Source organism: Eleutherodactylus coqui, chromosome 12 (assembly GCF_035609145.1).
Source record: "Eleutherodactylus coqui strain aEleCoq1 chromosome 12, aEleCoq1.hap1, whole genome shotgun sequence".
NCBI lineage: Eukaryota > Metazoa > Chordata > Amphibia > Anura > Eleutherodactylidae > Eleutherodactylus > Eleutherodactylus coqui.
In genome coordinates this window covers 42,059,828-42,082,265 of record NC_089848.1, presented here as the reverse complement: position 1 = coordinate 42,082,265, position 22,438 = coordinate 42,059,828, and the positions used below count along the sequence as shown (strand labels likewise).

General features: G+C 42.5%; 1 protein-coding gene across 1 annotated transcript in view; it reads left to right on the top strand.

Moving 5' to 3' along the window:
• Positions 1–22,438, top strand: part of LOC136586937 (collagen alpha-6(VI) chain-like) — a 126,674-nt gene that overhangs the window by 28,543 nt on the left and 75,693 nt on the right. Inside the window, exons 8-15 of the mRNA XM_066585279.1 lie at positions 1,550–2,119; positions 11,537–11,880; positions 11,959–12,037; positions 14,222–14,367; positions 14,480–14,572; positions 18,405–18,458; positions 20,536–20,607; positions 22,078–22,104. Of these exons, the coding sequence (XP_066441376.1) occupies positions 1,550–2,119; positions 11,537–11,880; positions 11,959–12,037; positions 14,222–14,367; positions 14,480–14,572; positions 18,405–18,458; positions 20,536–20,607; positions 22,078–22,104 (1,385 nt within the window). The remainder of the gene's footprint in view (positions 1–1,549; positions 2,120–11,536; positions 11,881–11,958; positions 12,038–14,221; positions 14,368–14,479; positions 14,573–18,404; positions 18,459–20,535; positions 20,608–22,077; positions 22,105–22,438) is intronic.

The window sequence follows — 22,438 nt, the reverse complement described above, 5'->3', positions numbered from 1 at the left end:
AATATTGGTGCGCATGCACGCGGCACGCTGCCGGCGTGCCGAGCACATCCGCCGACTGGAAGAAAGAAAATCCGGTCAGCACAGAGGGAGCCCCGCAGCGTCCGGAGAGGTGAGTATAATGTATTTTCCCTCTCTATGTCCGCGGGCATGCACGGATTTCACTGCGGGATTCAGCAGTGAAATCCATGCGTGCAAGTGGGCATGAGGCCTAAGAGAGAGAGATAGATTGATACATAGATATGAGAGAGATTCAGAGATAGATAGATAGATATGAGATAGATAGATAGATAGATAGATAGATAGATAGATATGAGGCAGATAGATATGAGGCAGATAGATATGAGGCAGATAGATAGATAGAAAGATAGATAGATGGATATGAGATAGATAGAAAGATAGATATGAGATAGATAGACAGATAGATAGGAGATAGATAGATAGATAGATAGATAGATAGATAGATAGATAGATAGATAGATAGATAGATAGATGTGAGATAGACAGACAGACACATAGAAAGACATACAGACAGGCAGACAAGCAGATAGATAGATACATACCGCCAGTGGCCGGACTACTTCTTTGGTGAGGAGAGCAGCTGTGTCAGCAGCAGGGAGATGACATCATCATTCCTGGTCCACTCGATGCTGTGCTGTGCTGAGCCGGTTAGTCTGTGTCTGTGTCCTCTCTGCTCCTTCCCCCTCCCCACCCCCGCCTCTTCCCCTGTCGTCTCTCCAAGTCCTCCCCCCTCCCTTCTCCTACTCTCCTCTCTGGCTCATGCTGTTGGCCGGACCGCACTAAGCACGTGGCAGCCGATAGTGCAGTGCGAAGTGTATGGTGGAGGGCGGCCTCTGGGCCCCCTCAAGCGCAGGGGCCGGGTCGCCATTGCGACCCCGGCACCCCCTGCCAGTACGCCTATGGGTGCTCACATATGTATGCACCTATGTACACACAACACATGCTTGTGTGAAGCCACCCTAATGCAGCATTTTGTGTTATTTTTAATTGAATCACTTTTTATTCAGGTTTTACATAGACATAAGTAGGCCAACAAATAACTCACAATTAACTGATAAAAAGGGACAATAGCAAGTGTAGAACATGCAACATAATCCTAGTAATATTATGGAGAAAATCTATTGAAAGAGAATTGAACACTACTGATGTGAACAAGCGCTAAGCCTTGTCTCTATAAACTCATATAGCCTAATTATTTGTACATAATGTTGTTGGCCATTAAATGCAGGAAAGGCAAATAATAATAATATTTTAATCTCATGTCTTTATTGTGTAAACATATTTCATCTTGTCCTGTCAATACATTGCGCCAACTACTTTTTCTCTGTTCATATCTGAAATGCATTACTGAAATGATTGTCTATGTGATAGAAATAAATTTGGAATATTTATGAATTTGACCCATATTTCATAATTATACTGTATGTATTATAGAGGTTTCCTATCATGATGTGTCCTTGAGTGACCCCAGACTTGTAATGAGTTGTAATCCCATTCTTGCTAATTGCTGTATGTCTTTGATATTTTGTAGTATGTGAAAAAGAAGCAGACATAAGTTTTCTGATTGATGGTAGTGGAAGTATTGGACCTACAGAGTTCGAAAAAATGAAAACATTCATGGTATCGACTATCGATGATTTTGGCATTGGTCCCGGCAAGGTTCGTGTCGGTGTTGCTCAATACAGTCACAAATTCAGACCAGAGTTTCAGCTAACAGCATATCTGGATAAGACAACCCTAATCGACAGGATTAAAAACATTACCTGGATGGATGGAAGCACCCTTATTGGACATGCTCTCAGGGAGACCTATTCTTCCCTATTCATTCAGTCAAATAATAGTCAAATTAATGAAAATATCCAGCAGATATTGATCGTCATAACAGACGGAGACTCACAGGATAAAGTTGCAGCACCTGCAGAAGCTCTAAGAAGTAAAGGTGTCGTTACCTATGCTGTGGGAGTGGGACAGGTGTCTGAGACGCAGCTTCTTCAGATTGCTGGAAGACCAGATAGACGATTTTCCGTTCACAATTTTGATGCATTAAAAAACATTAAAAAACGACTGGTCGAAGAAATATGCATCCAGCGGCCTGCTGACAGTGAGTTTGACCTAGTTTCCCATATAACATTGAAAAAACCATTAAATATACAGTATGTCTGGGTAATTACGTCATCTGAACATCCAACGATATCACTTGTAAATGTGCCTAGGGAGTCTACTCAGGGGTGGGATCAATTTAGTCCTCATATTTGAAATTAATTGTATCCATGTCCTAAAGACATAGATACAATTGACAGTGACAGTGGCACTGCAGGAGCCAAGCACTTCCTGCTCTGCCACCTTCTGCGTCACGCAGGTGGCACTACGTTCTCATCGAACCACCTGTATCATTTTGTACAATTCTGAAAAAGTCAAAGCAGAGGTTGGAGGACACTGTGAACATGTGATGGAGCTGAGTCTATTATTTTACTTTATTGTCAGAGCACAGTGGGGCCTTAGTAATGACTTAGGAAACACAGTGGGGCCTTAGTAATGACTCAGAGGACACAATGGGGCCTTATTAATGACTCAGGGGACACAGTGGGGCTTATTAATAACTCAGGGGGCACAGTGGGGCCTTATTAATGACTCAGGGGGGCGCAGTTGGGCCTATAAATGACTCAGGGAGCACGGTAGACCTTTATTAATGAATAAGGGGGCACAGTAGTGCTTATAAATTACCAAGGGGGCACAGCACAGCAGGACTTCTAAATTACTAATGTGGCACAGTGGGGCCTATAAATTACAAAAGGGGTCCACTGTGACTCTGCCACCGGAGGGCCCAAGTAAACTTGAAGCCAGTCATAAGAGAATGTCATCCTGGACTCAAATACCGTGACGTGAAGAACATTCAGATTACCGATGCAATTGTAGTGCAGCAGCACAGTGTATGGTAGCCTTGGGGGTATTTTGATGGAATTTATTTGAGTATGGGGTACTAGGGTACAGAAGAGGGTTAATATATTATCCCTGGTGGACTGGTAGAGTAATTTACACTGTGACATAATGTATATTGCAGAGATAGTAGGACAAATTCAGCAACTTGACCATGAAAATAATATTTGAATTCTTTTTTGAGTTCCATAAGCATTAAAAAGATTGAGCAGAAATGCTGAGAACTAACCAACGAGTTTCCAACAGGAAGCCCATCCTTAGTCATTGCTAAACAAATGCACATGTGACACAGATTAAAATACAAATACCAAACCAATGACTGCGCATTAAACATTAACTGTATAATTGTCCTGCACTGACATTATACAACAAAACTGCCATAGGATGTCATACATAACGAGTCAATAATAATATAGTGATCAACTAATAAATAGTAGAAAAAGGGAATATCTTAGTAGCTGAACATCAAATCGTTGAGCTGATTTTTTTCATAATTCATTAACGTAGCCCCATATAGCACCTATATAGCCCTTCAGTTACTGGAAGGAGCCAAAAATGGCTGATGGAGCAGAAATACTCTAAGGGTGCATTCACACGAACGTATATCGGCTCGGTTTTCACGCCGAGCCGATATACGTTGTCCTCATGTGCAGGGGGGGGGGAGGCTGGAAGAGCCCAGGAGCAGGAACTGAGCTCCCGCCCCCTCTCTGTCTCCTCTCCGCCCCTCTGCACTATTTGCAATGAGAGGAGGCGGAACGGGGCGGGGCTAAGTTCCGGGAATTAGCCCCACCCCCGTTCCGCCTCTCCCCATTGCAAATAGTGCAGAGGGGTGGAGAGGAGGCAGAGAGGGGGCGGGAGCTGAGTTTCTGCTCCTGGGCTCTTCCAGCCTCCCCCCCCCTGCACATGAGGACAACGTATATTGGCTCGGCGTGAAAACCGAGCCGATATACGTTCGTGTGAACGCACCCTTAAGGTGAAAGTTCAGATACTCTTTAAATTAATCCACAAGTGCTGTTTTAAAAGTCACCATAGGATAACAAGACAATTTTCTCAAAGTAGTCGTGTCATCTAAAATGGGGGTTGCGGCTCGAATATAGAGTGCAGCATCTAATGCAGTTACTACACCACCCTTATTAGATTTACGAATAACAATATTATCTTATCTGTAAATTCACGAACAGCCTTTAATTGTGTTTGAGACTAATTATTTCTGGCACTATTACCAGTAGGAGAAACATTTTTCTTTAGCTTTTTCAGCTCCTCTTCTACAAGCTGTTGGAATGTATCTAAGGCGACTACTCAGGATTAGATCCGATAATATTTAGGATTGGGTAGACAAGGGTAAATAAATGGGTATAAGCGAGACCTTTTAGACGAGAAGCACGAGATGTGCTTTTTAGCTCAACTCCTGTTTTTATTTCAGACCAGCATACATAAAAGCATTTCAGGGGCCGTGGCGCCCCTTCCTCAGTATTTTGCTGGGAATACATTTAAGCATGAATGGGTAATACAGTATAAAATTGGAGAATAGGATGGATGGAGTCGGAAGGGGGTGGGATTATTGCACATCATGATGTGATAATTGCATGAAAATTAATTAATGTCAAAATAAATTAATGTCAAGAGAATGAATATAAGGGAAAAATAAAGAAAAAACAAAGAAATAAATATAAATAATAAATGATGCGTGATGCAGTAGGGTAGAGTTTGTCACGGTGGCTCTCCCGTCTCCCACCCTGAGGGTAAACGGTGACATATCCAAGAGCCGAGGGCAGGTTAATAAAGGGGAACCCAAATATTGGATTACCTTTAGTCCTGTTTTGTCTCGTGACGCCACCGTTTCTTCCACAGCAGGGGATTTCTGGATGGTTGAGTAAATCCTATCCCAGGTAGCTTCTATGGGGGATTCCTGGGTGACGGAGTAAATCCACACACACACAAGTACAGTTTAAGGCTGCATTCCCACGAACGTATATCGGCTCGGTTTTCACGCCGAGCCGATATAAGTCGTCCTCATGTACAGGGGGGGGAGAGGATGGCAGAGCCAGGAGCAGGAACTGAGCTCCCGCCCCCTCTCCGCCCCTCTGCACTATTTGCAATGAAAGGAGGTGGGACGGGGGTGGGGCTAAGTTCCGATAATTAGCCCTGCCCCCCGTCCCGCCTCTCCCCATTGCAAATAGTGCAGAGGGGCGGAGAGGAGGCCGAGAGGGGGCGGGAGCTCAGTTCCTGCTCCTGGCTCTTCCATCCTCCCCCACCCTGCACATGAGGACGACGTATATCGGCTCGGCGTGAAAACCGAGCCGATATATGTTCGGGGGAATGCAGCCTAAGACGCAGCCTCCGGAAACGGCAGGTTGTTTTACTTAACTTCATGAACAGAAACAATTTCAGCAGTGTCTTGATGACTGCCTCCTCCATTCCATGTCTGTGGGGAGAAGGTACCCACAGACAGCTGCCTTGCACTCTTCTCTGCTGACTCCCCAACAACTCTCCCCATATCACAGCTTGCAGACACATATATCAAGCATCATCACGTGATGGACAAAAAGATACAAAACCAGACAGTCATGCACATACCAGACACCTAACTCTTTCAGTGCCACAGCTATGCAATGCACACCATTCTTGCAACAAGAAAGACAATGACAACACAATACTGAGCATACACACCATTCAGGAGGGGCCCAGTTGTACTGGGCCACTATGGCCTCATGCACACGGCAGTGACGGGCTCCGCAAGCAGAATACCACAGCGGAGTCTGTTACAGCGCCCCCCCAAAGACCCCATACTCACCTCCGGATCCGCTGCATAGCTCCCAAATGACACTGCCGTCGCGCATGCGCAGTACAGTGCATGACGAGCCAGCATTGTCCCATGACATGGCGGCAGTGTCATATGACGTGCCCGGTGGTGGGCGGGGCACGTATTCACGCTATACTTCTGCTGTGCTACAGCAGATTTATAGCGTGACGGGCAGCTTCCATTGACTACAATGGAAGACGTCCGCACATATACTAATGTGTACATTGAGCTATTAGGTTCAGTAGAACCTAATAGCTGTAGTGAAATGCCGCGGATTTCCGCCATGTTTTACGTTGCAGAAATCTGGCCGTGGGCATTAGCCCTTGATGGTAATGCATAGTAAATCAGCATCCATTTATGTGTATTTGGCTAAGTATACACATATAAACAATCCATTATATTTCGTTTTAAAAGTGCATATTATGCATGTTTTGTTGAACACTGGACTTTGCTGAAATGGCCATAAAAAATAAAGAAAGGAAAATGGAACATGTAAAATTTAGATATAAAAAACATCAATTTATTAGTTAATACAATTAAAACACATTTCCGTAAAAACAGGACACGTATTTCACAAGGAACATATTTTAGTGATTATTTAATTAATTATTAATTATTTAATAATGTGTACCGATTGGGTTTAATAGCTTTAGGACAGAAAGTGCTCTGATAATTAAATTACCGTTGGGAACATCTTTTGCTTACCATCCCAGGAAGAGCACAAAATTGTAAAAATCCCACACCCTATGGTCTGTGCTGACCAGACAAAATGAAGGGGACTAAAGTTTAAAATTTAAACTGACTTAGGCGAGGGCTTCATGCCCACAACGAACCTCCTGCCAAAGCCAAGATAGCCTAATAAGTCAAGCACGGGTGGTTCTGGTATCTTTAGGAGAGTCGGGGCTCATCCATTCTTTAACGGACCTCCTCACTTTATGGGCATGAACCCCTCACCGAGTTAGTTTAAATTTTAAACTTTATTCACTCTCATTTTGCCTCTTCATACACCATAGAGCACGGGATTTTTATAACTTTTTTTCTGTTCCTGGGTCTGTGGCCGAGTTACAAATGTACCTTGGGTATTCTATCAGACGCTCTCCCATTCGTTGCAGATACAGATGGGGATTATTGGTGGAGCCGACAATGGCAACTGTACTTATAGGTGAACTAGGCTCAGCGGTATGGCAGCCTATCTGTGTCGGGCTGCTCACACCAAGTGAGTCCAATTTAATCACTAAAGTATTCCAATACCATTCCGTGAGGCGCTGTCCATTTGAACTAATTGTACATTTGCTTACCATCTGGCGTTTTGATGGGCTATTACTGGAGAGGAGCAGAGCAATGACCTTTCCCTCTCTAGTCTCGGCAGTTTAATGCTAGAAAGGGTGGGAGAATGAGTTCCATTCTTAGAGCTCGTATATTGGTGCTCTAACAGTTCTGCAATAAATCCAACAACAAGAAAGGAACTAAATTATTGGGGTTTTCCAGGCAGTGCCCGCTGTCAGTGATGAGATACACCGGGGTTGGAGTGGAAGCTGCTGCTCTGACCCCTGCGTTGTGGCCGGCGACTGCAATACCAAGCACAGCTCTCGTAGATGTCAAAGAGAGCTACGCCTGCAGTTACCAGCTCTGGCCACTACACAGGGGTCGGAGCAGTGGCTTCCACTCCAACCCCGTTGTATCCCAGCACTGACAGCCAACACTGCTTGGAAAACCCCTTCAATTCCTTTAGATAAAACCTCAATTTGTGATTGTCAGGATATTAGGAGTTAAAATAACATTAACTAACATCTCCTAAAAGTCCTCAGCTATTTCTTAATTCTTCTGATAAAATATCTGGCTCCCTCTGTGTCTTTTGCCCTCCTCCGAGAGTCAATTTTTTGAACCAGCACTATGAGACCTATACACACTATGCGGTTCTGTAACGGGAAGTAGAACGTTGACTATCTCAATGAGAATCCAAAGAGTTGACCTCAGACGGAGAGAGAGCGACCCGTAAATCATCCTGAGCAGCATTTTGCCCTTTTTTTAAAAAAAATTTGCTTCTTTTCTTTCCACCATAATTCTTCCTTCCCCACACATATACATTTCCCGGAAATAGTCCTTAGTGCTCCTTTCACATTTTCTTTTTTTGGTTACAACAAAGTTCTTTTCCAGTTTAGCAAGATTGTTAGAAACTCTTTGCATTAACCCCGTATAATCTGGCCACGTAGAGTATTTTACAAATCCATAATGTCCTCCTTAATCTGTTGTAATTTTTGTTCTTCATATGAAATAATAAAATTCACTAATTTCAGAGAACAACTGGATGAAATTCCATTGACTCAAAGACTCTGGAGAATAAACAGTTGTAGGCGGTTACTTAATCCGCAAGCCTCTTGGGATCATTGATTTTGTAACATCATTTTTTAATGAACGGTGATCCCACCACACTTCCTGCTCAACAATAGGAACTTTTTCAAATTTATGCAAGAGATCTTTGCAAGAAGTTAACTCTGTATGTTCGATATCGGGTGAATCAAATACTGTCATCAATACTAAAAAGTAATCATTTTTATTACATAAAAACAATAATTTTATAGTATGTGCCATTACTACATCACGGTTGAGCCTTAAAAACATCCTTAATGCAAGCTGTCATTGTGTCCTTCAACAAGGGAAAACACTTGCTGATTTATTATCTCCGTATGGCTTTCATAAGAAGCTAACACCCAAGGTCTGGTTCTAATTCATTGCGGTACTGGAGGATGTGGGGCATGTGAATATGCCTTGAAGACTAAAGACATTTTGATGCCTGATGGAGAATCATATTTCATTCGACATGTTATCCGTGGTGCATCAGATCATGCGGTGTATGTGCTGGAAGGCAGTTTTTGTAAACTTAGACATGTTGAAAAAAGTCACCCCAACATGTCTGGTGTGGTGAGACATTTTATTAAAGCCTCTTTCACACGGGCGACAGCAATATTGGCGCAAGAAAATTGCAGCTGTGTGCGATATCGCTGCATGTTCTAGTGGCGATATTGTGATTTTGTGGTGCTACAATGTCGTGCGACTTTGTAGCGCTCTTTTGCCGGGAATTTTGGGGGGCTTGAAAGCCTTACCCCAAAAATAAGCTCTGGCTGCATTTAAAAAAAAAAAAACACAATACATGACCTAACAGGCGCTGACCACTCTGCCGCACGTCTCCTCCACAGCTCCGGCACACATGCATGAAGTCTTCAGCTATCACTCCCTGGTCTTTTTTTAAGGGTTATTTTAGGGGAAATAGTAGGACTTCCTACTGTAAAAGTTGCATCACACTGCACAAAAACTGCGTTTTCGTGCGATGCAACAGAAAGGAAGGCTCCATAGGAAAACATGGACTACAAAACATAGAAAATTGCGGCAATATTCAGCATGCCGCAATTTAGTAGCAGCCTACAAAACATGGCTAATGTGAAGGAACCCATTGGAAAGCATGGGCTTCACATACATGCTATTTGTAGTGCTGTTGCATTGTGAAAACATTGCGCAATTTTGTGACCCGTGTAAAAGCGGCCTAAGGCTCATCAAAACAATCTTAGCACTTTCCGTTTTTTTGGTTTAGATAATGTTTTGAGACCCATCAGAGATGGGGATTAGAAATCTCTGGTTTTTCAATGGAGGGCAACCTGGATCCTTAACATGAATACCAGTTTCCAGCAAGGATGAACTACAGAAACGTCTTGAAGTTCATTTACCAAGATATTCCCTCTTCCTACTTTATTGATTATGTTGTTTATTTGTATGACATCTTATGCAAGCTTTGTTATATAATGTCCATGCAGAGCAATTATACAATTAATGCTTTATGCTTAGTCATTGGCTCGGTACTTGTACGGTAATCTGTGTCACATGTGAGAAATACTTTGGATTAGTTGTCAGCATATCTGCACAAACTTTTTAATGCTTATGGATCTCAAAGACTCAATAACAAAAAAAAAAAAAAATTCCTCTAGAAAAAAACTACTTTACTTATGTGAAGCATATCCAAACATATAACAATTAGACATTTTGTGGGCAAGTTCATTATTGAAAGGACCAATGGTCTTAAAGGGGCTTTCCAGGGGAATACTATTGACCTAATCTTAGGATAGGTCATTAATAGTTGAGCCGTGGGAGTAAGAGCCGTGCCTGCAGTTACAAGCACCAGCCACTACATAGAGGTCGGCGCGGAGGCTTTATTTGTGCCACTGACAGCATGCGCCCGCTCAGCTGATAGGCCGGGATCCCGAGCGACGTACCCTGGCCGATCAACTGCTGCCGACCCCATTAAGCACAAGGTAAAACCCCTAGATACTTTCACATCCAGGGGTTTTACATTCAAGAAACACCGATGCCGCAGTTACCTGCGTTTTAAAAAAAACCGTGTCCTATAATTTTCACCGCAGACGTTTTTGCGCATATAAAATTCACACATGTGATCGTTCCCATTGAAAAGCATTGGTTCTATATAGATGTGGACCGCAAAAGCCACTGACCGATACGCGTTAAAACGGTCATGTGACTGAGCCCTTAATGGTTATGCAAATAACGCAAAGCACAAAACTATCATTCAGTACATTACATAAACAGATTCAGACTTTTAGTTTATCAGATAAACTGGTGGTTAACTTATGCAATTTGACACTTGGTAAATTGGTGTCATGGTGGACATTAAGTTTGTGTCAGTCTTGTCTAATATTCATCCACTACAGCAAAGATTACAAGTGACAACATTCATAGTACCATTTTCCCCCAAAATAAGACCCTGTCTTATATCAATTTTGCCCCAAAAGAGGCGGTAGATCTTATTTTCGGGGGATATCTTGTTATACTTACCTAGCAGGCTTGGTCCAGGTCCCTTCCGCTGTTTTCCGGAGCTCCAATGTGCTGAGCCGCGGCATTGATTGGCCAATTCATAAATCCTGCCTCCACAACATGATGGCTGTGATTGGTTCTTCTACCGATGCTCAGCCAATCAATGCAGTGCTCAATAAACCAATCACGGCCGTTGTATTGGTTCATCAAGCGCTGCATTGATTGGTTCTTGAGTGCTGATCAGCCAATCAAAGCCATGGCTTCCTGAAAGTGGGATTTATGAATCCCCTAACCAGGAAGTGATCTTCTGTGAGCGAATGAGGACTGCAGGACTCACTGTGGAGCTCCAGACAGCAGCAGGAGGACCTGGACTGTGTCTGCTAGGTAAGAATTCCCTTTTTTAATTTAATGCAGCTAGGGCTTATTTTCAGGATATAGCTTACATTTCAAGACTCCCCGAAAAATTGGGGTAGGACTTATTTTGGGGGAAACAAGGTAGGATTCTTCTCCTGTTTCCATAACCAAACCCTCATGTTGCTTAAATATTATACTAATCTGTAATAAGGATGCATATTTTATTTCATTAGTAGTTACCTTTTTGGGATCTTTTCACATTGCACATTTACCTCTGCCCCTGCTCCCCATCCAGAGGTTCCATTTCACATGCTGAAGAGGGTATTGATATGGAAACCTGGAAAGAACCATACCCTTTAATGTGTGACCATTTTGGTTTCCATCTCTTTCCTGAATTTTAGAAGAATAAATAAGTGTACTTCTCTGTCACGCCGGTGCCCCTGGTTTGTGGGTTTACATCACGTTAGCTTATCTCTGTGAAATCATTTATTTGCATGGTATTTTATCGCCCCTCTCCTACAAATAAGATGCCAATTTCGTAAATGTGAATGTACTCCTGAATATAGTCTTATACATGTGTCTTTTCTATCCGTTTCCTTGTAGATTGTTCACTTGATATTATAGTTGGCTTTGACATTTCAACTTATCCCAATGGTGCCAAGATATTCCATGGTCAAAAGCTATTGGAAGTTCGTATTGCTAATATCTTAAACAGCATCATGAATCAGAGAAGCTTAAGCTGCACCCCTGGTACCGTACCACAAATCAGTGTAGCCTTTTATGTCCCACAATCAAGTGCATCCACTACTCCTCGCTTCCACACCTACAGTACGGATTTAGCTCAGACCCTCAAAGCTATTTCTGTCAAAGGTCCTTCCACTCTAACAACATCCACTCTTCAGTCTATGTGGAAGATATTCCAAAAAGACGATGCAAGAAAAGCAAAGGTATGTACCAGTTATCGCTACACGATTCATATTATCTCCATTCATCTTCATTTTTTTTGCCTTCCCTATTCTATATAGATGATGCTAATCTTCACTGACGGCCTAGATGAAAATGTAGAAGATATTGAGCAAACGGCAGAATATCTTCGAATGCAAGGTATGTAGTGCAAGTACTGTGGGATGACATCAAGTTATTCATAGTGTAGTCAAAAAGACTAATCCAGTGCTTTATGTCCACACTGGTAGCCTACATTGAAATAAGAATAGCATACTTGAATAAGAAGGGATGGATGTGCCACATAGTAGTATGACACATGGGCCCCTGTGGGTCAAAGTTGAAGAGTAGCATGCGAAAGGTATAATTCCACTTTCTGCATCTCTCTAAGGCCCAATGTGCACGTACGGATCTGATTTGCGGAATCCGCAAACAAGCCGCCCACGAACGCAAATGAAATAAAGCATGCAGATTTGATTTGCGGACCTTTTTTGAAAAAGAATTGCAGCATGCTCCATTTCAGTGCAGATCCTACACAGGCGGCTTCCATTGAAGTCATTGGAAGCTGTCCAATGCTCGGCAGGTCCACAATTCAATTGCAGGAAAGCAGGAGTTTAAGAAAAAAAAACTGCGCATGTGCAGTGGCGCGCTGGCTGGCCGGAGCTTCCAAACACATCCACAGGGAAGGAGATGGAAGACCCGGACGGGTGAGTAGAAGAGCTGCAAGGTCCCGGTCCCGGGCATGGTCGGATTCCGCTGCAGGCTCCTGAATGCGGAATCTGATCCACCCGTGGACATGAGGCCTTAATCCCATGAAATTGCTGCTACGACTAAAGTAAGAAAGAGTTCTTGAAGTGGCCTCAATCTGCTACGATAGGGGCAGATCCTCCCGGACATCATCCACCGTCGTCTGCAGGCGATTTAAATACCGATCTGCATTCAGAGTCCCTGTAATGAATACAGGTCCAACGAGATGATCCTACCAAGTTCCAACCTGATTGGGTCATGCTCTAACTAGTACTTTGCATTGCATTTGCACTAAATTGTTAGTTCATCATTAAGGGTGAAGTCACGCGAACGTATATCGGCTCGTTTTTTACGCCGAGCCGATATACGTTGTCCTCGTGTGCAGGGGGGGAGGATGGAAGAGCCAGGAGCAGGAACTAAGCTCCCGGCCCCCTCTCCGTCTCCTCTCCGCCCCTCTGCACTATTTGTAATGGGAAGAGGCGGGGCAGGGGTGGGGCTAAGTTCTAAGAATTAGCCCCGCCCCTGTCCCACCTCTCCCCATTGCAAATAGTGCAGAGGGGCGGAGAGGAGGCAGAGAGGGGGGCGGGAGCTCAGTTCCTGCACTTGGCTCTTCCATCCTTCCCCCCCTGCACACGAGGACAACGTATATCGGCTCGGCGTGAAAACCGAGCCGATATACGTTCGTGTGACTTCACCCTTAGAGCAATGATTTTAGGATATGATAACTCCACAATACAAATCCGATGAAATTGTGATTTTTTTTTAATTAGATTTTATAGAAAGGCATACTGAGATTCCCTATGGCCCCATAGACTCCCATGGTTGCCATATTATGGTGTCATATAAACTGGAGGTTTTGCAGAGTTTGTAATACACTTGAGAAAACTAAAAAGCACCAAATAAGGATCCCACGTGCAAAGAAAATCATTTATGATTTACAGTACAAAAAAGTGAGCTCCACGTCCAGTGGTAACATATACGGGCTAAAAGAAGTAAACACATAAGTTATGTTCAGTATTATATATTACTGCTTCCTATGTTGAGTAAGAAAATCTAATCACAGCAATGATCATCTCATTATAGTATTAATTTAATCAGTTATCTGCAAAACCTCATGTATACAGGGTGTAACCACTGGATGCACTACATGATGGTATGGTGCACTGGGGGACACAAAATATGGATTTCAATTTGGTGTTGTGGCCCTGTAAGGGAGAGAAAGTAAAACCCAATTGCAAAGTTGAAGAGTCACATGCGAGAAGACAAAAAACCACTTTCCATGGATCTTTATTTCTTGTGGGACCACTGCCAAGGCTGAAGTAAGGAAAGTGTGCTCCAAGTGACCTCCTTCTGCTATGATAAATGCATGGAGCCGTTTAACTGTGCAATCTAGGACTTCTGCTATCATTGCGGGACTGTGTTAGTAAGGGAACAACATCTACTGTGTGTGACTCTATACAGGGTTCCTGCTTTGCTTTAGTCCTAAGAGCAAATAGTTATTCTAGGATTTCCTTGGGTGGGCAGAATTTATGCCTACAGCTTATCAATATATACTATAAATATAACCATTAACTATATATCAATTTCTGCAACTTTCAGGGTTAAATGCCTTAGTTGCTGTTGCTTTGGAAGGAGCAAAAGGATATGATAAGATGCAATATATAGAATTTGGCAGAGGCTTTGACTACAACTATCAGTTGCATATTGGGATGTATGATATTGGATTTAGACTTGCCCGACAAGTGGTGAGTATGGTTCTACGGGTCCAGAATGATAGCCTTAATATTACGTTCCTAGACACAGCAATAATTATTACACTTGTGTAAGAGTATTATAACATATTTTGTCTTTTTTTAGACCCATGTTAATGAGAAGTCATGTTGTTGTGTGTTTTGTGATTGCATTGGACAAAGTGGCCCACCTGGAAAGTATGGAGATCCGGGAAGGCAGGTATGTACCTCAAATGGAATTTAAAATGAACCAAGATTATCGAAAGTGAAGTTACCTCTAGTAGAGTTAGTTCCTGAAAACTAATGTGGATATTATTCTACCAAGTGTTACATCTTTGTAATTGCTCGCTTATGCCAATAATGGCCAACGGTCTACAGCAAAAGTCCCATCACATCAAGCAGCAATGTTTGTATCACACGGGAGGATATAGATTAAAAGGGAGACACAAACTGCTTTTTTCATCTGTAAAAACTAAATTAGCACAACTGTTGAGGTCTAACAATGGTTTCCCAGCTTCTCAAAAGTTATTACATTGTAATTAGAGATGAGCGAACGTACTAGTTTCGAGTAATTACTCGATTGAGCACCGCGATTTTCGATTACTTCCGTACTCGGGTGAAAAGATTCGGGGGTGCCGGGGGGCGGGGGGAGGCGTGGCGGAGCGGGGGTAGCAGCGGCGAATAGGGGGGAGCCCTCTCTCTCTCCCTCTCCCCCCCACTCCCCGCTGCAACCCCCCACTCACCCACGGTGCCCACCGAATCTTTTCGCCCGAGTACGGAAGTACTCGAAAATCGCGGCGCTCGGGCGAAAAAGGGGCGTGGCCGAGTAGGTTAGCTCATCTTTAATTGTAATATGTCATTTTATTATATACGTCTTTATAGTGTCCTGCATGAATTATGGTGGTCTGGTATGACAGGCTGAACTGAATCTAAATTACATAATGTGCAATAACACATTTAATAATATTCAGTGTTACTATAATACAGAATAAGTGGGTTCAAATTCACAGACTTCCTAGTTTGGACTGAATTGCACTACACAATTGAAGAACAATTTAGATTAACTAGATTGAGCCGATGTTTGCTACGTGAACATAAATGTTTGTAGAAATGATTTTTGTGAACTTCTAAGTCTGCTTGGTTAGGTGATTATTCAGAGTATCACTTTGTATTTGGAGTGTATCTCTCTCTCTCTCTCTTGCTGCTTCTCTCTCACAACGGTTCTCTCTTGCCACTTCTCTCTTTTGCTCCCCTTTTCTCTCTCTATCTCTCTTTACGCTTTTCTCTCTTTCTCTCACTGCTTCTCTCTTGTTTGATGCTTTTCTCTCCCTTTCTACGCTTCTCTCTCTCTCACCGCTTCTCTCTCTCTTGCCGCTTCTTTCTCTCTAGCCGATTCTCTTTCTGCTTCTCTCTCTCCCCTTCTCTTTCTCTCTGTCTCTCTCGCCACTTCTTTATCTCTCAATGATTCTCTCTCACCAATTTCTCTCTCTCCCTTTTGCCGCTTCTTTCTCTCGTTGCTTCTTTCTTCCTTGCTCACCGCTTCCACCACTCGCCGTTCACTGCTCTCGTGCTCGCTTAGCAACGCTTCACTCTCCCTAGCAGCGCGCACCCATAGACTTAACATAGGAACATTGACCTGGCTTGACAGGTCACTCAATGTATTAAACTCAAATTTTATGGAGGTGGTGAGGATGTCACAAATCTAATGACACCAAAATCATCCTCTAAAGGTTACGCAAAGGGGTGACCTTTAGGCCTCATGTCCACGGGGAAAATCAGGCCCGCTACGGATTCTCCATGGACAATCTGCAGCGGGTCCCTCCTGCCCCGGGGACATGAGCGCTTAAAATAGGAATTTAAAAGAATTTACTCACCCGCAGCGGACCGGGAATCCCTATGGGGTGCGAATCCGCTTGCGGGAGAAGAGTTAAAATCCGCTGCGGATTTTAATTCTTCTTTTGCCCGTGGACATGAGGCCTTAGTGTGGTGCAAGAAAAAACCTGTAGGCTTTTTTATATTAGATGAGGCCTTATATGGGTTCCCCAGCTTTTCCAACATATCAGTGATATCAAACATGTGGACAGCCATTGGTTGGGGAACCCTGCACTACATTATTATGTATTATATGCACTGTATATTCAGTAATGTTTTAAATAATTCTCAGTAATGGTAAATCAAGCCTGAGAATTTAAAGTTTAGATTCTTTGGAGCTGGTGAAAATTTAGTTTAGATTCTTTGGATTAACCAGTGAAAATCAATCTGTCACATGTGATCCTAGCCCCTCCAGTGCACTACATTTGTACATTGAGCAGGGGTTTGGAGCAGGTGACCCTGGAGATCCCTTCCAACTCTATGATTCTATGATACATAGAAGTAGTATATACAGGGTGATCATAATTAAAGTAGAGGTGTTCAGAGACCTCTAGCGAAAAACTATGGGACAGAACCCCATAAACGTTGGTGTGTATAATCAGTGGAGTATGGGCTTTAGATTTATGGAAGAAAAAAAAAGTATCAAATGTTGCCAGCAAGGAAATATTTGGTGCTGTTGAAGTTATAAAAGTTTGTCACAATTAATAGCTAAGAACCATCCATTATGGTTTGGGACACCATTAGGTTGATAGATCGGTGACTTGTCAAGTTGGAAAAACCTATACATATGGTTCAATGTGTGCTGCTTGCACATGTTCAATGAATTGTCTAGCACCTCATTGATAATACAGTTTAACCAGCAAGGCATGTTCAGGTAATGTGAGAGTCATAGCATTGCTGTCGTAGTGTAACGATCTGAATAATAGATTGACCAAAACGTTTTACCAGCTACATTATATACGCCATACCATTCACATTTCTTGCGGGGCTCAGGTAGCCGGCTCAAGATTGGCTCAGCCTTCCATCCTTCCGAGGTCTGTAAAATGAGTACCCAGCTTGCTGGGCCGTAAAGGGTGACTGGGGAAGGCAATGGCAAACCACCTCACAAGAACAGTCTGCCAAGAAAATGTCCTGATGTGACATCACCATAGGAGGCAGTCATGACTTGGTAGTTGCACCAGGGACCTTTACCTTTATCTACCATTCACATACAGTGCCAAATATTTCTCTGGTGCAAACATTTGGTAATTTTTATTTATTTGATAAATACACAGAGTATGCACAGCATTTTACATTGGGTTCTGCCCCATAGTTTCTTCACTAGAGATCTTTGAATACCTCTACTTTAATAATGATCACCCTGTATCTTACTCCAAAGTGTCAATTTGCTCCTCTAGGCCTGAACACATAATATCTGCCAATTAAGTACTGCCAGGAGTATGCAAATAATGAAGCGACTTTACAGTATATTATGTAGAAGGTTGGCTACTGCTTATTTCATTCATATAATGTCCTCCCAGAAACTCTTATTATATTTTCATATAGTTAACAATTTCCATCTTTTCACACCCCCTCATTTCAGGTCCAAAGTTTAGTACTAGTTATTTTTGTAACACATCTTTACACTGGTTACAACAGTTTTTCCGACACAAAACACCCAATCCTCCTCAGAGACATAGAGTTAAATGTGAAAATTCTGATTGCCTGCGGTCACCACTAGGTGGAGATAAATGCATACTATTTTATTACTCAGTTCAATGTATACTGAGAATGCAGTCAGCTCCTCCAATTGGTAACTTCAGATCGAAGCACAACCACTTGTAATGTATATTTTTCATACAGTCTTTACCACAATATCATTTTTTATCTAAATTTTCAATTTCTGTAGTCTCTAAAAATAAAATTCAGTTTTGAGACATAGCACGTTATACAAACTGTTGTGCTAAAGGTAACTTCACTGGTGTCTGTTAAAAACAGGTATTTGAGACTCAGCACAAGTACAAAAAAGGGTTGTAAGCATTAGCCGTCATGTGTTCCTTCTTCCGGCGGTGCGGAGAGTCATCCGCACTTGTAGTGTGCCCGTCTTATCGTGCAGAAACACGGGCGGATCAGCGCCCGTGTGACTGAGCCCTCATGTGTATTAACTGAACTAAAAGTCTGTATATTTGTCAATTTACTAGGGAGCTACTGGATTTAAAGGACAACAAGGGTATCCTGGAGAACAAGGAATGGAGGTGAGTCTCTGTTGTAATATAGAAACTGGTGGGGCGTCAGCCATTGTGCTGCATGTGTCATCCATTTTGTGTGTAATTAGATTGCATTTGTAGCTTTTTAGTCGACATTTCACTCATCTCCTCACTCCTTCCTGTTGAATATTCACATTTAGAAAGGCACCTTTCCTTGGATAAGAGCTGTGATGTACATAAGCCCCTTCCTTTCTTCTTTGCTCCTGTCTTCACCGGTCTGTTTAGTTTAGAATTAGCATGAGGATACCAAATTTTGTGACTATTTACTTGTTAATGAAGTTGTTACGGCACTCTGACCCCCTGAGCGCCAAGCGGGGTGCCCTGAACTTCCCGCACCCCACTGTCCCTGCCTACTTGCCTCGGCCCTGGCTAACCCCAGGCGGACAACTGAACGGCGGTCCCTACCCTTGGCTAGGGACCTGGCGACTACACAGATGGAACTACCTAACAGGGGGCCGAGTACCGACAAAGGAGGCAGATGAAGTTACCAACAGAAAGTGCTGAGCAAAGACAAAGCTTAGAGAAAGGAACTGACTAGCCACCTAGCGAGCTGACTGAGGGGACCCAACAGACAGGACAGAGTAGCCGCAGACTGAACCAATAACTGGCAGTGAGCTCAGGTCACTGCCAGCCTTATAACTGCAAAACTCCGCCCATGGGCGGAGAGTGGGAGGAGCCAACCCCCATTCACAATACAAGAGAGAGGAAGGGGTGCGGGCGGCTCCCTAAGGGCAGAACCGCCCACACCGCCGCACACCGACCGCCCCACGTCGCCGGGAGAGCCCAGATGTCACAGCTCCGGGACGCCAGAGCCGAAGCTGGAGCGGCGCGCGCCGACCGCGGGACCCCACGCCATGCTGTATGGTAACAGAAGTCCAAGGAAAATCATTCACCTAGGAGCTGGATTCTCGCAGACATGCTGGCTCCAACATTCAAATTAAGGAAAAATATTTTAATAAGGATAATTGGTCATGTGAAGGTCCTAGCCTGATAGAAATTGTATTTTCAGAATTGGGTGGGCCAGCTGAACAAAATGCGTCTAAACTCATATATGTGTCTATTGGCGTGCGGGGCCCAGAACACCCCTAAATGGCGTACCCGTGTACCTGGTAATAATTTATGTGTTATTATTGGTGCCAGGCATATTTTCCAGATTGGCGGATCTCCTGCGGAGATTTGGCAGAAATGGGGAATTATGGGTTTTCACAGGTACATACAGATTTACCCCTCCTTTTTCTGAATGACCTCAGAGGGGGTGGGTGGAGGTGTGTGTTTAAGGAAACTTTTAAAACTAGGGGCTCATAGAGACCCAGTGGTCAGATGTTCAGAGATACATGTCAGTGTGAGGACTTTCCCTTTTTCTTCCAGTGACTCTGCACAATCAGAACTTTGGGTGAAAATATTTCAAATCTGGTATCTGTGTTTTATTTTAGCCTTCTTTTATTTTAAATGCTGCCTGTTGTATATACCTGTAAACCTTACCTCCACTGCAACATCCTTTTCTGTATTTTTTTTGTATATGTCAATATTTAGCACTGCTATTATTATTTTTTTCATAATTCTGCAATTTATTAGTCAAACCCCATCCATTTCAAAGCAAATCATAACTCTGAAAATTGTGGTAATAATTTATAAGTGTGGGTTCCAGCTTACCTGAGGAAACAAAAAGCTGGTGGTGGCAGTGAGTGTGAGTTGGTATTGTAGAGTGCTGGAGCTGTTAGACTCGATCAGGTGGTGTATTGAGATTTCGTTTTGCATGTGTGCAGAAGCCTGGAAAAACTGGGTACAAATCTTCCTGCATTCTAATGATTGGGTGGTTGCAATTCCAGAGTGATCGATCAAGGCTCTGCTGTGACAGGTGTTTGCAGCGGTGAGAGCGCCCAGAATAGTCGATCTGTGACAATTGGTGATAGAGGCAGGAGCGATCGGGGTCACCCCATCTCTCTGTAACAGTCCTTTTTATTAAGATCTACATACAGTATGTTGCTAGAAGATCATTTGATGATGGTTAAGCAGTAAGATAAGTACAGAGAGTAAACTTTGGTTTTGTATTTTTTTTCTAAAGGGCAATAGAGGATTGCCTGGTTTACCTGGTCTGCGTGGTGACAAAGGATGTGCAGGAATCCAAGGCTCCAAGGTAATACATGACATCAAGTAAATTACTGGCAGATGAAACCTAAAAAATATAATGGCATTCGAAAGTTATGAACATAAATACATGGCGCTTGGTCCTGAGCTTTAATCCTGTGCTGTAATAATACGGTGTGGGTTGAAAGCTCCTGCTCTTGCAAGCTAGCAGGAGCAGGTCAGGTGCTCGAATATCAAAGACAGTCGAGGACCCAGAGGAGAAGACACAGGCAGTTTATAACAGCTTCTGCCTTCTCTTTTGCCGGCTACATGGAGTTCAATGAGTGCTATGTAGCTGAATACAAGGAGCCGAAATCCCATTTTCTTTCTGGAACCCGGAAATTATGTGATCACCAGTGACTCCCACTGGGACAGAGTTGTAGAGTCTTAGCAGATCCCAACCCAACTCTGCCAGTGACTATACTCCCATTAGGGGGATTTTTTCCCCCTGTAAATGGGATTCCAATGGATGTTGCTCCTATAGATTGCCCAGTTTCAGTGGAAAAATGTGAAATAAGGAAAAAAATGACAATGCGACAGTAAGACCCACAGGTCACGGGGACATATGTTAAAATGTAATTACAGAAGTAAGGTAAAAAAAAATTATAAAATAAAATATATGTTTGAAAAAAATCCATTGCCCACGTCAACCTAACCCATCACATCCAAACAAAATGCCAAAACCATTTCTGTACTTTATTTTAGCATAAATATACTAATTTAAAAAAATAAAGAACTATAAATTTTAAGAAAATCTTTTTTTTTCACATTTTTTACATTGCCCCCTATTTAACAAAAACACTTCAAAAATAATTTTGGCAGACCAAGAAAAAAATAGGGCCATAAAACCACCACATACGTTAAATCGCTAAAAAGTGTCTATTCTTTTAGGATTAAAACACTTCGGCCTTTGAGGCATTAAACTTTACATGTGTATTTTTTATCCCCCATCCCCACTTTGAAGACCATAGTGCATATGACTTAAAGGGAGTTTATCAGCTTATATAGCGTTCTTTACTAATTAAAATTTTAAATTAAAATGTACAGTATGGGTTCTAAAAGGATTAAAAGCTACATGAGTCCTTCTAATATTATAACTATCCTTACTACATTATTATCAGGATGCTGATAATTACGTCTCCTGGTCGGAAGACCGCGTTTAGTTGTAATTAATTAAGTAGACATCATTCCCTATTGCTTGCAAATTCACCAGACATCATCTACTATTGTCTACAAATTCTATTTCACTAATACTGGCTAAAATTTATGTGTCATGTTTGGTATCGCTGAATAGATAAAATCATAACCAGAAATATGTCATGCGTATATTCCCAATCGGAGGATCTCCTGTGGAGATATGGCCAAAATGGGGAAATATGGTCTATTTCCAAATGTCCTTATGGTCTATAGAAATGAATCATTATTTTTGTTAATACAGTTTTACCCATTTACTTAGTGTTTTGTATTTTTTTTTCCTCAGGGGGACAGAGGTTTTACAGGAGACCAGGTCTGTATATCTTTGTACACTGTCTTTTTAAAGGGGTCGTCCAACAACACCAAAAAATGGTTATCGTTAAGTCCAGCCCATAATTCTAAAAAATTTTTTTTGTATTTACACTTACTAAAAAATAGTTTATAATTATGGGCCGGACTGAACTATAACTAAAAGCAATATTTTTCTTGGAACCAACCCTTTAACTAAAATATTCTTTTGCCAATAACATCTAGATGTTAGTTGTAAAAACTCGATGTTGCAGTACTTTGAACCTACCGTAAAATATTATTCCAAGCTTTTTCCCTCTATCTGTTAAGAACAATTCCTTGTCCCCTTTATTTGCATA